Below are 16,927 nucleotides of genomic sequence, written 5' to 3' on the forward strand. Positions count from 1 at the left end.
GTCGTCAGTAGGTGCTGGTGCAGAGAAAGAGGCTAAGGACCTGAACGTACAACCATTGGTTGTGCCTTAGTCATTTGATAGCACATCATAGGCCGTAATTTGCGGAGATGTCAACAACTGCCTGTGAATTTTGGGAGCCAACGAAGTTGAGAGTACAGCTCTGGGTCCAAGTCGAAAGGAGCAAGAAAAAAAGGTTCTCACATCAGTGCAGAGGGTTGCGCTTATGTGCAGCTTAGCTCTGCCATTTCAAGGCCAGAATGAAGACATAGCAGAAACATATGGTGCCACTTACCAGCACAAGGGGAACATTTCCATTCGTAAAGCAAGTCACAGAAGTGCATACGCAAGTCTCTCACTTTATATTGGTGCAGATTCACAACGTTCATGAACTCAAGTTTTGTAGCAGGCCTGGAAGCCTGTGACAACTGCAGGCATCTAGACTTAAATCTAGCAAATGTTTGTGAATTCCATTTTTACATTTCTAACTATACATGCATACATTTGGTCATAAGAGGATTGTTTAAAATGTATTGACTCCCCTCCTCAACCATAAACTTCCTTCCCACCCTGAAAAAGAAGATTTTATTCTTGACCTTGTCACAAGTAAATACCTAGCCTTTTTTCAGGACGGCAGAATGGGTGAGAGGAGTTGGTAACTATCCCTAAAAATGGATGCTAAGGGTGTGCACAAACACACAGGGTATTCATGCCCTGTAAAACCCACTTTCCACCTTTTTCCAGCCTGAGGGTCGATTTTCTCACACAATCATCATGAAGTAAATCATTTTGTGAGTAAAAATACAAACTTGTGAGAGTAAGCCAAACTTATTTGCATAGACAGCCAGTAACACTTCGAATCGGACGAGACGTTGTACAGTTGTGAAATGCAAATGTTAAGTAACAAATGTAGCACTTAATATGCACAATGAGATGAAGTGATTTGCTGAAAACTACTGGATGTGTCGAGGTGGAGAATGTTAAGACTGCAGGAGATCTCCTTGACTCTTGTTTGGCAACCTCAGCAGTGGAAAGAAAGTCGAATCTAAGTTAATGTACAGGAACAGTTTTGAACTTGAGTGAATGGTTAAAATTCAGCCCGAGCAATTCTCAACCTGGTTCCTCAAACTAAAGAAAGAAAGAGAGCAATGACATCCTGAATGGCTCTATGATCAGATCTCCAGTAAAAGGACTGAGATGGAATAATCCAAGCTTGATCAGGATTTGAAAGATAGCCTAAAACAGAGCCCATTAGTCCATAAAGTCTATGCATATGGAATGTGTGTGAATAATTTAAGGTTCAATATAAATAAAGCCCTGATATGCTTCGAGTACAGTACACACAAAGATGTATGATCACAGATTTGCTAGAATCCAACATATCATCCCTACATGATCCGAGGCCATCAACATATCTCTGATATGAGGAGAATGCTGCCACAAGTTGTCAACTCATTACATGGCAACAACAGTTACTAGTGCATTTTTTTATTTTTAAACAGGACAAGTAAATCAGCTAGCTTATTGGGGAAGTAGATATTTTAGAATATCCCTCTACAACCCCCCCCCCCCCCCACCACCACCACCACAATTCTTCATGCTGCTCCTTTTTACTGTAGAAATGACAAAGAATTGTGCTTTTCTCCTTAGATTCCCTGATACAGCTTCAATCACATGAGAAGAGACAGGAGAAAAAATAATCACATCTCTTAATTCTGCAGGGCCAATGTATTCTTTAAGTCTGCACTAAATTGCCTATTACTTTTGGTTTATAGCAGACAACTAAGACCCAACCTAATACACCAACTAAAGAAACTTTAGAAAAGGGTCCAATGTTTGTAGTAAACAGCTAGGATTGTGGTCTATAATGCCTCATAATACTATGTTAAGCACACAAAAACTTGCCCCTGAAATAGAAAAGCGTCTGCTATGCATACATACCATCATCTTCACTCCGCTCGCCTGTCAGTTCCACTGATTCTGACAGTGAGGCTAAAGAGGTGCGCCGTGAGGAAGCTGCAGAGGTAACACTAGGCTGTTTGCTACCTGGTAGCCTGCTCACCCAGTGCTCACAGAGAGAAGAGCTTGTAGAACCTGAAAAAGAGAAACATTACTTCAGGGGTGGAGAGGATTGCTCAAACAAAGCTGAGAGATGAATTAATAGAACACACAGGTGTACAAACTTTAAAATATTTATAGAGACAACCATGAGACGAGTCTGTCCAGCACAATGGCTATAACCTAATTTTATAGAACTTGAAACAAAAATATTTAGAGAATAGGTGGTGGAGAGCTCAGGCAAAATTTGGAGACAAGCTTGAGGAATACAAATCCCAATAATTTCTTGATCTGCTGAAAATCAAGTAGTCTCAGATTTGTGGCGAGGTACTCTTGAAGCTGCAGTCACTAATACTGGGTATGTGGTGTGGTGAACACCAAGTTATAGTTATGAAATATCCAACTTCCTTGTCAATGTAATCCCTTATGAATGGTTCAGAAATCGAAATGTCAAGTCCTTTAAATCACAGAAATATTTATGCATCTTCTCTTCCAAACAAGATCTGTGAAACTACTCAATGGTAACAATAATAAAACAGATGTGTAAAGGCTTGATGTTTTGCAATGCGGATCCGCTGGATTGTTGAATGTGAAAAACATGCAAGTGGAGATAACAATTTTTTACCAATATCACACCGTTGCATCAAGGGAACAAGCAGTGAGGCAACATCTTTATTAGACATATCAGTAACAGCAACTCAGTTCAGGTTTGTTTTTTGCTTATTCATTTTGCCAGACTGCCTATGCTTCAAAAACATCCAATCAATGGTGCATGCACCTGTGAGTAACAAGAATTGGGAATGCCAATAGGTCTTGTCTATAGGAGAGCCACAAGCATTGTCAAATTCTTCTAGCCATGTGGTACAGTAGCTGGGCTACTGTGCAATTTGGCTGAAAGTTAGACAAAGCCCCTTCCAAGTAAACAAAATGTCTTGCTAACAGCTGATGCTTTGCTACAGGTGAGACCTACAATATAGGCTGTAGGGGCTGTAGGGAGGGAGAGGAAAGACTGTCAAAGAGGCGAAGGTGCCCACCAGCCAAACTGAACGGCATGAAAACAACCAACAATGCCACCACAACATTTATGGGTACTAGGGTGAATTCAGGAGAGTGTTTAAGGAAGGAAGGGGGGAGGACGGAATGTGTTCTGCCTGATGGAAACCATCCTTTACCAAGCAATACCTTGATGAAGTAGTTTTTACCATGCACTTACAAATACTGGTAAGTATTTGTAAGTTTAATATGCAGTACTTTACCACATAGCTATTTTTTTCTTCAATAGCATACTTTTTACGTTATTTAATAAAATGATTTCAGGGATGGGTAGAGGTAAAAAGGGGTGCGGGTGACTTGAGGACTGGGGTGGATAGATGTAAAGGGGGTAAAGGAGAATTTAGGGTCGAGGGGGAAGTCGAGGTAAACTGAGGTGAGCGTGATTTTAAGGTTTGAGGTGGACAGAGGTAAAGGGAGGTAAGGGTAGTTTTAGGGGTCAGGGGTGGGTACAGAAGGTGAAAAACGTTTTGAAATCATGTGTTCATAAGTAAAGACTTCTTTAGATTATAAAAGAGATAACCAACAAATATGTAAACATGACAGCAGTAAATGTTAATTCAGAAAAAATATTCTGTCTCGGAACAGTTTTAAACTATGTTTACAGATTCCTCATTGTAGCAAAAGCAGCAAGCAGCCGAAATGTAAGTTTTGGAAATTGGTCATATGCCACGAAGTTTTGTAAATGTTAGTAGTTTATATTCAGCTCTTGGAAATAACAGGAAGCTTGAGCTTCGACTTTGACAGTTTAAAGTTGTATTGCAAGCATAAGCAAAAAATAAATACTATTAAAAAAAGTACCATAATCCGAGTAAAAGCAGCGCAGAACACTACTCAAGAAATTAATCTGCACTTGCCCCAAGGAAGAAAACATACATGGAAAAAAAGTGAAGGACAGAGATTCAACTGGACTGAACCCCACCCCCTTCTGAGGCACTTACCTGTAGGCAAATAGCAGGCATGGTAGCAAGACGTCCCACGTATGCCTCATGGCTTCTGGTAGGCCGATAATCATGCCTTTTAGGGACTTCTTGAATCTTTCAAAAAGCCCATTGATCTGGGGGTGTTATGAAGTGGAGAACTTGTAGGTTACACCTCACTCCGCCCACACTGACTTCATGTAAGCAGAATGTTTAGTTTGTGCCCTTGTCAGACACAACCTCTTTTGGGAAAACACATGTAAATAGCCCCATCAGTCCCATGGCCACCGTGACTGCAGTCAGTACCCTCCGATGTCAGGGTACCAGGTGGCATAGACATCAAGACCAGGATAAAAAGTTGCCTAAAGCAGTCTTATGGTCCAGAGGCCCAACAATGTTCACACTTTAAAAAGTACTCTCACTAGAGTGAACGGAAGCAGGGGATTCTTTCGCTTCAACCATGATTTCCCACTGGCCTGGCACGATACAAATGATTTGCAGAATGCATTGGATTGCCTCATTAACCAGGCCCAATAAAAGTTGTTGACCAGTTGGTCAAAGGTTTTGCCCTGTCCTAGATGTCCTGCCTGGGGGATTTTATAAGCCAAGTCCAGAAGGAAGGCCTGGTAGCACTGACTGACCCCGGCTCAGGGAACCTTACATTGACTATACAGGAGACAATTCTCCAAATAGATGAGACGATAACCATATGCCTGAGTCATGGTTTGACACTTTAGGGCCTCAAGAGTGAGGCACTCCTTCTGCGTCAGGCAGAACTCTGCCCAAGAGGGGGCTCCTTCAGCTTGCCATTTGACTAGTTTATGTAGGTTTTCCAGGGCAGCCATGACCTCCGAATCGGCTTCCTATTGGGCTGTGGTAATTTGAGGCGTTTTCCATGACCCCTGCCCTTCCTCTTCTTCGCAGGCACCTGGACAATGTTTTCAAACTCCAGGTACTTCTAAATCCTGTTTAAGGCTGCCAGGGAAAGGCACACCAACTCAGGCAATCCAAGCATCTCCAAGTGAAAAGGAAGAGAAGGGACATTGAAGCCAACTTAAGTAATTGGTGGGCTAAAAGCACCTAGTTGGTGGTATTTTGACAATATAAACCCTCACAATCACCAGCTCATGCAGTATCTCAAGCAAGATCTAAAAATTAAAACAAAATGTGTAATAAAGTATTCCTATGTAAATTGACAGTACAACATAACTCATTACATATAATTAAATTGTTTGAATTTGCATGTTACAAGAAGTACGTATTTTTGTTACAGCATTTAATAACAAGAACAACCATAGCCAATAGGTCTTTCAACAGCATTATCCAGCCTATTGGCTTTACAAAAGCTTGTTGTCTATGCTATTCAGCAAAATGAAAAAAGCACAAATGCGTCATCACACAATAGTATGGCTTTTTTGTGAATTTTAATAATACATAAATCTGCAAAGATCTTTGGTTTGCCATTTCTTTTTTGTATCATTTGTTTACAAGATTTGCCCCCCAAAATTATTAAAATTACATGTGGAGGGAATCTCATTTCATATACCAGTTTCCTTATGGGTCACAGACTGCACAATACTGCACCACTGAGATTTTTACTTTTAGGATCTTCTAACAACATGGTACTCAAGCTGAAAAAACACTGGCACTGAAAGATGTATTGAAACCGGACAAGTCTTCATTTTTCTCTGAAAAAAAATCATGAACTAGAAAATTTTAGCTATGTGCTTAGCCCTTAGTTTCCAAAAGGAATCATTGCCTTTGTAGACTTCAAAAACAGAAGATGGCATCTTTCCGCGACTTAAATTAAAATTTTAATAGAAATGTCCGATTAATTGGCACACCCAAATTGCTTTCCTACTAAACCTATTTTGAAACTGATTGATAAGGAAACGAATCAGCACTTGCCCCCCCATCGAGTCTCAATCTCCACCAGACCCTGGGAGAACACAGAAAATCGGGCAGAAAAACTGAGCTATTATAATTCGGTTGCAAAGTTTTCAGAAAATAGTTTCGACTGAATGTGTTTCTAGTTCAGTCACATTACCGATTTTTTTTTTTTTTTTTAGTAAACTCAAATTTATAAAATGCTAATTTACTATTGGGCGATATTGAATAAAGAGGAGAGGGGCCTAGAGGAGCAGTCTGCCATGGAAGAAAGTCACTGATCATCAAGGTCAAGAACATATCGGAGGTTTAAATGAAGATGCCTTCATTTGATTAGCCTCCCTTTGCGTCACTGGCCTCCAGACCAAGTGTTGGTTTCTTTAGAGAGGGTCTGCTAATCCTTGATGCACTCCACTTGCTGGCCTGTGATTTGCTGACTCAACATGCAGGCCTGAGCTTTCCACCAGCAAACAAAAGCTGACTGGTCCAGTGTCCGGTTATGTGAATCGGTAGAGCCCAGCTAATCACCTGTGAGGGTATCCAGGCGCACACAGGAATTTGATTTTCTGTTAAAGTGATTGTTGGAAGTGGTGGGGCAGTGCTACGGGTGTGAGCAACAGAGGGAGAGCAAGGGTATTGGGGATTGCACAGGTTGAGACATTTCAGTGGAGAAGCAGCACATGAGGAAGATAGCATAACTAGTGATAAGTGTGCTTGACAGTTGTCACAGAAGAATTAGAATCAGTCAGTCACATGTTTGAATTAAAAAGTTAACCCTTCTTCCTATCGCACTGTTTGCTGAAGACTCCATAATTTTAGGTGTGGTGTTAGCAAAGACCTTTTGATTTTACTCAAAATATATGTAATCTATTAAGTTACAGGGGCTTTAATTCAGCCTAGAGCATGGGGCAATGGATCAGCCCACTTCAGCCACTGGCTAACTTTATTGTGAATGATGACATTCTGCCCTTTCCCAAGAAGCACAACTACACAAACTAGTTTATTAAGTTCCAGGGACTACTAGGACAGGTATTTTTCAGAGCAAAACAATGTTTTGCTTTTAGCCTTCTTTTTAAAGATTGAGAAAGGACTGACTGCTTCCACAAAAAGAAAAATGTTACTTACCCTGTAACCATCGGTTTGTTGCATATAGTGATGTAGATGCATATGCTGTGCATACTCCTGCCATCTTGTGTTGGGCTCGGATGTGTACAAGTTGTTTTTCTTAGAAGACTTCTTACTTGCCATGGGCATGGCCATCAGCTCCATTGTTAGATTGTTTTCCCACACAATGGGTGAAGATGCCTGAAGCAGAGTAACACAGGAAAGAGAAATGGACAGCTGACCATACAAGGGTAGAAGAAAGTCATGCCATCCGCAACAGCCAAAGGCATGGGAGGGGAGGGGGAAGGGCGAATGTCAACCAACCGCACTACAGGCCACGAACATATGCTTACAGGGTAAGTAACACTTTCCGTTCAAGGCATGTGTGACTGTAGATATATATGCTGTGCACAGACTGAAAAGCAATCCTTCCCTAAGCGTTGGCTAGCATGTAGTACAGCCTGGCCAACATTTGCTCGTTGGCGGGCTAATACATCTACACAGTAGTGTTTTGTGAAACTGTGTGGTGCAGCTTAGGTATCTTCTTTACAAATGTCATCTATTGGGATGTTGCTAAAGGTGGTCACTGAGGCCCTTTCTTTCTGGTGGAATGGGTTCTAGGGGGAGCTTGCACACCTCTTAGCTTTCGTGTAACCAGTTTGGATAGTTTTGACTATCCATCTAGCTATGCCTGATCTTGATTTGGCCATTTCTTTATGTGGTTCAGAAAAAGCAACAAACAGTTGCTTAGTTTTTCTAAATCCTTTTGCTTTATCTATAAAGTACATTAGGGCTTGTTGGACGTCTAAGGTATGAAGAGCCCTTTCTATCAACTAAGTCAGGTTGTGGAAAAAAGACTGGATGTTCTATAGAATGGTTAAAGTGGATTGGAGAAACCACCTTTGGAAAAAATTTAGGGTTGGTACGAAGGACCACCCTATTTCTAATGTTAAAGCCTGTAGGTCACTATCAGCGAGTGATGTGATGGCTATTATAAAAGCTACCTTCCAAGAAAGGAACTATAACGGACGTATGTGGAGGGGCTTGAACGGGGTACCCAGTTGTCTTGTGAGGACAATATTAAGGTTCTACATCAAGGCTGGAGGTACCCGGGGGGGAAATACTCTGGAGTCCTTCCATAAAAGTGGTGATGACTGGAATTCTCAATAGCGACACGTTTCCTATTTTGGAGGTTTGCAGCCAAAGCTGCCAGGTGTACCAGAATTGGAGGCGATGTTCTGAACTGTGGTTGAAAAGGGTCAACATGGTTTGAGAAACAGTAACAGATAAATCGCTTCCATTTGGAAGCAGAGAATGCACGAGCAGTTGGCTTACGCCCTTCTTTAAAAATGTTAATGCATTCTAGGGGGAGATTGAGATAGCCAAATTCTAAGATCCCGGGAGGCAAGTCGCAAGGGGTGTTCAATTTCTCCATGGTTCGGAATGAAAAGGTCCAGCCTATGGGGAGACTCTCGTGCGGAACGTTTGAATGTTCAAGGAGAGTGGTGAACCATGGTTGTGTGGTCCAGGTGGGAGCCACTAGGATGAGGGAGCTCTACCTCGGCATTCGAACTAGGAATTGAATAGGGGTGAGGTGGAAAAGCATAGGCAAATACCCCTTACCAGTTCATTCATAATGCTTTCCAATGGACTATGGGTGTAGGAATCTGGAGGCGAAGTTTGGGCATTTTGCGCATTCTGCTGTGGCAAAGAGATCCACATCCGGAAACCCCCATCGCTGGAAGAAGCAAAGAAGGACTGCCAGGTGGAGTTACAACTCATTGACTTGTTGCTGCATACTGCTGAGGTCAGCAAAGTTGTTGTCCATTCCCAGTAGGTATTCCGTCAATATGCGAATCCTGTGGCAGAGAGCCCATCATTAGACGGACTGAGCTAACAGAGAACGCTATGGGGAGCGGGTGCCCTATGGCTGTCATGTTGCCTGTCCGTGCAAGGAATACCTTGTCCACTATGTGGGGAAGGAAGGCTTTGAGAGCTACATTGACAGCTGGCAGCTCCAGAGAGTTCATGCGGAGGTCCATGTGAGTGGGACTCCACTGGTCCTGCACAGTCCGATTTTGTAAGTGCACCTCCCCATCCACTGAGGGATGCTTCAGTGGTGACCGTGATCTACAGACCTGGATCACAAAAGGGCAGCTCCTGTAGCAAGTTGTTGGTTTTCCACTGAAGAGAGAGATGGGTGTGGGGGCTGATCAACACTAGATCTTCCCAATGACCCCTGGGGCATTAAGCATTACAAATGCTGAATTAAGCATTCCAGCAGCGGATGCATGTGCAATCTTGCGTGGGGTACTATGGTCCCCCACGCAAGATGCCCCGAGTGTGACCGGTTGATTGGCAAAAAGGCAGGCAACGTTTGGAAATCCTGTAGTCTTGCAGGACTGGGATATGCCTTGCAGACATCGGAATTGAGGTAGCTCCCAGATACGGTTGAACTAGAAAGGGCTGGAGATGGACATTGACGGTGAAGCCCCATTTGTGCAGTAGGTCTATTGCGGTTTGTGTGTTCACAACACTGTAGTCATGTTGCGCTCCAGCTGCCAATCTAGGTATGGAAATACACGAATGCCCGGTCTTAGCAGGTGCACTGCTTCTACTCCAAGACATTTTGTAAAGACTCTGGGTGCAGTGGTTACCGTGAAAGGCAAAACTTTGAACTGGCAAGGTCAACCACTTACCACAAACCAGAGGTAGTGCCAAATAAGTCATAATGTAAAAGTAGGCATCTTTGAGGTTGAGTGCTGCTAGGAAGTTGCTTTGCTGCAATAGAGGTATGACATCCTCAAGGGTGACCATATGGAAGTGTTCTGATAGTATTTACAGGTTTAGGGGGCTGAAGTCCAGAATGGGCCTGAGGAACCCATCCTTCTTGGTGATAAGTAAGTATAGGAAATAAACCCCTGGGCCCAGTAGGTGTTGTGGGACAGGATCTATGGCCCCTTGAGAAGAGCTTGGACCTTTTCCTGAAGCAGAGGGTGTTCTGGGAAGAGGACAGGTCTGCGTGTTGGTATGTTGGGCGGTGTGAAGGAGAGCTCTAGGGAGTAATCGTGTTGGATGATATCGAATACCCACTAGTCATGACGTGTTACAATGCGGGGAAGAGCATCTGCAGCCAATCCCTTGCCCCCTCCACCGACATGTGTTGTGTGATCGGGGGCTGAGTATCAAGTCATTGCTTTGCTGAGTGGTGGCACCGTTGGGAGGGCGACCTTTGGTGCTAATTCCACAACAGCCACATCTGAAGTAGCCCCTGGCGGATGTTGGTAGGGCAGGCGGACGCTGAAGGACACAGAGGCTTTAGGTAAGGTAGTGTTGGTGGCTCCGTGATAAGCAGAGCAGGAAAAGACCCCAGTAAGGAAGGAGTCTGTGAGGAGCCCATGCCATTTGCGGTTTAAGTAGATTTTTTATTATTATCCAGCATCTTGTCATTCTTAGGCCCAAAGATCTGTTACCCATTGAAGTGTAGGTTGAGGAGATGCTGTTTAACATTTGACTTGAAGCCAAAGACATGGAGCCAGGCATGACTGCCGAGGAGGAGACTTGAGTTAATCCCCCCAAGCACCAGTGTCAGCAGCAGCTGGAGCACATCTGATGGTTGTGTTAGGAATCAGCTTGCCCTCTGTGACCAACTCGCTGTCCCTGGTGCAGTGCTTCCTCCATTTCGGCCCAATCGGTCCAGTCATATCTAGAGTAAACCAATGGAACTGGCGATGCCAATGGTCAGAAGACTGGTCTGCGACTTGTTTACCAGCCACATATATTATTTTACTCATTGTCCAGCGAATCTGGTAGTAACTGGCTTTTAATACATAGAGGATCTGAAGGGGCGGCCTTGTATTTTTTATCAACCCGAGGGGTGACGACTCTGGTTTTAACTGGCTCCTTGAAAATATCACAGGCTTGCTTGAGCATCCCTATAGCATAGGCAGATACTTCATGGAGCGGTGTGCAGAGGACAGAGTTTCAAAGTAGAGGTCCTCCTCAACGGGCTCCTTATAAATCTCTACCCTGTGATAAGCTGCACCCCTACATAGAACCTCATGGTAAGATGAGGTATCATCCAGTGGAGAAGGCTGGGCAGGGTAGAGGTCGGGATCAGTATCTGCAGGCAGATCTACATCAAGCGTCCCAAGGGTCTCCATGTGGAAGTACATCATAAGTGTCCCCCGCAGCATGTCCCCCTGTGTCAGAGTGTGGTGAGCCCCGTGGAGTCTAGGATAGGGGGTCAGGTAAAGAAGATTGGGGGCAAGATGATGATGGGGGTCTGGGTGGAGGCAATCTGGTGTCCACAAGAGGACTATTGGCTTTATCTTGTTTTTTTCACTGCTTTGGAAGAGGAGGGGCTTCAAAGTTTCTTCAAAACTAAGCTGAATCTTGCAAGGCTTGGGATCTGGCATTGGTGGCTGTGTGAGAATGTGGCCCGTTTGAGGGTGGGTGACAATCTGTTTTTGTTGGGCCTCAAGATGCTCCTGAAAACTCTGAAGGACTGGTTCAACAGGTTTGTGGGCTGGTCTACCAATTGGAGCAGTGTTTTTCGTCATTAAAACGGACTTGTGCTTCAAGACTGAAGGTTTCGGATCAGACAGTCAAGTTGGTGAGTAGCCAGGAGTGGGGTGTCCTGAGAGCTTTGTGTTTAAAGATTTTCATCGGCACCGAGATGCCGCTGAGCATATACAAGATTCACTGTTTGTGCCAACCATGACCAGAAAGCAGTGGCAAGCCAGAAACCGGCATCTTTATGCCCAGAGCAGCTAAATGCCCCTTGGGAGTAGAATCTCAGAGCAGTATCGAGGTGTGGTGGGCAGTTGTACTCACGACCTGTTGAGCCAGCAGGAGATAATCAATCTTGAAGTCGCACCAGAACTTTCTTCAAGTGAGAAAGACTCCAAGTCAGCAACAGAAGGCGTTAGATGATGTGTACCCATTAGGAAGCTGGGTTTCTGTTGCAGTAACGCCCCCCTACTTTCTGCCAGGCTACTAATGCACTTTGACTTGATTTGCCTTGGCCCCCTGCTAATCAGGTTCCCAGGGACTGTGTTCTTTCCAAAACTGTACCCTGTATCCCCAATTGGCGCACCTCTGTCCATGTCAGTCCCTTGTAAAATGTAACATAGGTACCAAATGCACTGTGGCCAGGGAAGGCCTCTAAGGGCAGCAGCACTTATTGTGTCACCCTTAGAGGCCCTGTACTTTTACACACACACACACACTGCCATTGCAGGCTGCGTGTTTTGGTGCAGAACAAAGCGAAGAGTCGAGGCATATATCCATGTGTGCGTGCCTACAACCCACTGCCCAGGCATAGGTCAGCCACCCCTCTAGCTGGGTGCACTATATCAGTGGTGAGGTTACAGGTGCATGAGCCCTGTACCCATAAAGTGTCTAGACCAATTCTTAGACATTGTAAGTGCAGCAATGTCATTAATTTTATATGGTGCTGGAAGTGTGTCATTACGAACTCCACAGCATCATAATGGCTTCACTGAAAACTAAGAAGTTTAGTATCGAACTTCTCAGCACATTAAACCCACAATGATCCCAAGTGTGGGATTTAATGAAAAAGAAACCAGACGCCTGGAGCCACCACTGCACCCGTAGCCTACAGTCCGAGTTAAAGTGGCCCACTGGTCCCAGCGAGGTACCCAGCGCTCCAGAGTCCGAGTCCACCATGGGTGGACCCCTCCAGGACTCCCGGACAATGCCTGCAGCCTCTGCACGGAGACCCTCCCCCACCCCAACCACAAATGGCCCGTTAAGGTGAAACCCAAGCTCAAAAGAAACCCCTGCATCGAGCCGACCTAAGCCCTGGAGAAGAGAACCCGAGGTGCATCTACATCCCAGAGCCCTGCAAATTACCTACCCAGCTGTTGGTTCCTCCTGGAAGACTTTCTGGACCGAGCCTGCAGCCAAAACCCAAAACCGGCAATCCCATTGAAAACAGGGTACTCATCGCCAAAACAGTACCCTGCACCCAGCAGCCGCTGCGGGTGTACTTTGGATGCTAACTCGGACCCCCTTTGCCCTGAGCCTAACCCCAGGAGTTTTGCTCTCACAACATTGTTGCCAGCAGTGAGCAGCCACCAACCGGAGACCCCAAGCTCCTATTGGATAACATTGGGCCTCAGCACTCTACACCCGGCAGCCCTAGTGCCACTGAGGGGGTTTCAAGAGTGCATCTTTACCCTGGGGGAACCCTGGCTCTAACCCCAGAATATCAACTGCCACAACCAAGTACTTACCTGTCAACCGATAACCATATTTTTTCCATAGGAATACATGGACTGTTTTTCCTTGAAAATTGTTCCGTGTGGAGTTGGTTTTGTATGAAAACTTGAAATACTGCAATTATCTAAAAACTGCTTTACTTACCTTTTCTCTAGGAAATGTCCAAGAGTGATATCTAGGCATATCACACAGTAGAAAAAGTAATCCATAAAGTAATCTGCAAAGTAATCAAAAGTAATCTAATAGTAATTTCAACTGCATTCAAAGTGTTTACAAACCTGTAACAAAGTCATTTTCATTCAACTCGCTTGTTCAACTTTCCTTTTAAAGTACCATTTACACTTACCTGTGCCAGGCCTGCTTGGTTCTAGAAAATAAATATAACTAAATAATATTTTTTATACAAATTGGTCTGAGTCAGTCTTTGAGGGTATGACATTATTTGCTGCATGAGTGTGTACAACAAATGCTTAACACTACCCTCTGATAAAGGCTTACTGCTCGCCCACACCACAAAAATTGAGAGTAAGGTGCTATCTACTTTTACTATGCCTACCATTAGGGTTCCACTGGACTCTGTGCACACTATACTTCATTTTGGTATGGTATATACAGAGCCAGCTTCCTACACCCCCCTCAAGGTCCTGGGTGTCAAAGAGGTCTGGGGTATCTTCTACACTACTGTGCAGCATCTTGAGGAGAAGGCCCAGCAGTCTTGAAAAGTCTTCAACCAAAAGGACAGACACGTGTTGCAAGAGGCCTCGTCATGCTTGAATGGGAGACAGATTGCAGACCTGGCGGAGATCAGCCCAGAGATATTTCGCACAACACTACTGGCTGTATCGAAAAGGTATTCGTTCCATCACAGGGAAGACACGTTGAGGGCAGACCACACCAATGGAAAAAAAAGGCTCGACTGTTGAGGCCCGCCGGAGTCGACTGGCGCTCTGCTCCAAACTGAAACGTCAACTTGGTACGCAAGAAAGGGGCCAATACAATCAAACCATACTGATCGTGAGATCGGGAACAAGAAAACTCTACAGCGATCACGGAAACCGAGTCAATTCGGAGCATGGAAACACAGGTCTGAACCCACTGGTTGGGAAAAAAACAATCCAACAATGAAGCCGATGACCACGCCTTTGGAAGTAAGAGGTGAATGCACACTACCTTGTGACTCTAGAATAATTCTTCGAAGAATAAACAACTTGCACACATGCAAACCCAACACTAGATGGCTGGAGTATGCACAGCATGTGTATCTACAGCTACACATGCCTCGTACTAAAGTTGATTAGAGTGTCTCCCTAACAGGTTACATTTATAAGTTAGAAAAACAAAAAAAGATTAGGGATATTTAACCTTCCACTGCTGGTGCGTATGAGCAAGGGCTTTTTAAATCGCTATACAGTTGCCTTCAAGCACATTACATGCACTTATTTGGTCTCTTTGTGCACACATACACACTGTTTAATTTTGAATATTCAGGGCTATTTAGTAGTACAAACCTCACATCAATATCTCTTTGCAGCCTGTAGAAGTAAGGAAAAATATAGCGATAGTCATGTTTAACAAATTGCTCCGATATTTTGTTGCATTTCTCAAAGCGACAACCATAAAACCGGGAATACTAACGATGGAACTATTGCGTTCGGCAATATCAAATAGTTTATTGTACTAAACTATGCTTAGAGCTAATGGAATTGCTCTGAACTAATAAGAATTCAGAGGATATTGTTCTCTTGATGACATTACAGCAGCCAATACTAATTCCACATTTTATACCGTATTTTCCGGCGTATAAGACGACTTTTTAACCCTTTAAAATGTGCTCGAAAGTCGGGGGTCGTCTTATACGCCGGTAACTAAATTTTACCGCTCCACCAACCTTGCCTATGCCCGCCTGCTGTAGTCCTCACCGGCTATTGTAGTCGTGCCGCTCCGCCTTCATGACCCAGGTCGGTATACCGAGCCTGTGAGCATGCCTCGAGCCTCCACGTCGGTGTGATGGCAGCGCAGCAGCTCCAGTGGGGAGGAATTCGGGCGCCCTGCTCGTGGGAGGGTGGGGGGATGCAGCAGCATGTCCTGATCTGGCGTGACCCAGGTCGGTATACAGAAGGGCACCGAGCCTGTGAGCATGCCTCGAGCCTCCGCGTCGGTGTGATGGCAGCGCAGCAGCTCCAGTGGGGAGGAATTCGGGCGCCCTGCTCGTGGGAGGGTGGGGGGATGCAGCAGCATGTCCTGATCTGGCGTCTCTCTCCTTCCGATGTGACCAGAAATCTCGCGGTCATCGGAAGCAGAGGAGCGTCAGTTAATGGCCATAGAAAGGGGACTGTGATATTTTCCCGCCGGCAATACAGCAACGTCATGTTTTGCTGCAGTTACTAACAGTACATTCCTGTTAAATCACCAAGACACTGCGTTCTTTTTAGGATCGGATGGACAGTCTTTACACTTTATGTCACGGAGGAGGGCTAAAATCACGGGTAGTCTTATACGGCGAATATATCACAAAACCTAATTTTTTTTATGAAAAGTAGGGGGTCGTCTTATACGCCGGGTCGTCTTATACGCCGGAAAATACGGTAGCTTCTTTTGTCTTTGAGATTAGTGGGACATTTCAGTGATAACAATTTATCAACATCAGCAATCAGGTTTACACCAAGATATGTAATGGTTTCTGCTTCTCTATAATCCTGCTTTTTTCAATATTCAATATTCATTTGGCAGAATCTTTTTTGTTTTCAGTTTAGCAGATACCCCAAGATTTCCCTGAAAAGCTTAACCTCACTGTATCTATTTAAATCAATACTTATAAGGCCAAATTCACTACGGAGATTTTGTCAGCAAACACCACTATACCTTGGTTAAATAACCAATATGTTCTATTGGGTTGATCTTATTGTTTGAAAGCTTTCATATGAAGGTTTCTAAACACATGGCAAAGAGAAGTGTCCTTGTCCAGTACATGCTATCTTTATAATCTTTGATTCTTTTCCCCATACAATGTACCTTAGCTTGAGGGAAGCTGTAAAGAACCTGAATTCATTTGATAAAACCGAATCCTCTCCACGGCATGCCATAAATAAGTTGCTATATCAACATCTTTTTTGCATCAAGCAGGATCATTAACAAAGTGTGTCTAGCTGCAGCACTTGTAATATAAAGGGAGCTAGCAAGACCCGTAATAGTAAAAGGGAAAACGCTTGATTAAAGTCATCACCTCTACAAGGAACAAAACCTTGCTGCATGCAATACTACTTGGGTATGAATTCTGAAGTCACATGACCATTCTTTAACACATTTTTAAATTAGTGTTATTTATCAAACTAGATCTATAAGAACCAGGGTCAATAGACTTTCCTTTTTTTCTATAAATATCATATCTTAGTGCCCGTGATTAAGAGAGAAAAAAAGAGCCTTGTAGTTTGCCCAAGGACAAGAGGACTTCTAAAATAATGTGAAAAGCATTTTCTGTAGAATTCAAGAGGCATACTTTCTGGTCACACATACTGCCCCTCCCCCCACTAAAGCTATTATTGCATTTTCTATCCCATTAGGAGTAATAGGTACATCTATCATCCTTTATTCTTACTCTGTTAGATCTGCTATTTTTTTCAATGCACCTTATCCAATTTTTAGTTGGGTTATTTTTTCTTGATAAA

At 44.0% G+C, this 16,927-nt stretch overlaps 1 protein-coding gene across 1 annotated transcript in view; it reads right to left on the bottom strand.

The window, feature by feature from the left end:
• Positions 1–16,927, bottom strand: part of USP31 (ubiquitin specific peptidase 31) — a 194,813-nt gene that overhangs the window by 6,690 nt on the left and 171,196 nt on the right. The window contains exon 15 of the mRNA XM_086940436.1: positions 1,939–2,091. Coding sequence (XP_086796562.1) covers positions 1,939–2,091 — 153 coding nt within the window. The remainder of the gene's footprint in view (positions 1–1,938; positions 2,092–16,927) is intronic.

Source organism: Lissotriton vulgaris, chromosome 10, assembly GCF_964263255.1.
Source record: "Lissotriton vulgaris chromosome 10, aLisVul1.2, whole genome shotgun sequence".
NCBI lineage: Eukaryota > Metazoa > Chordata > Amphibia > Caudata > Salamandridae > Lissotriton > Lissotriton vulgaris.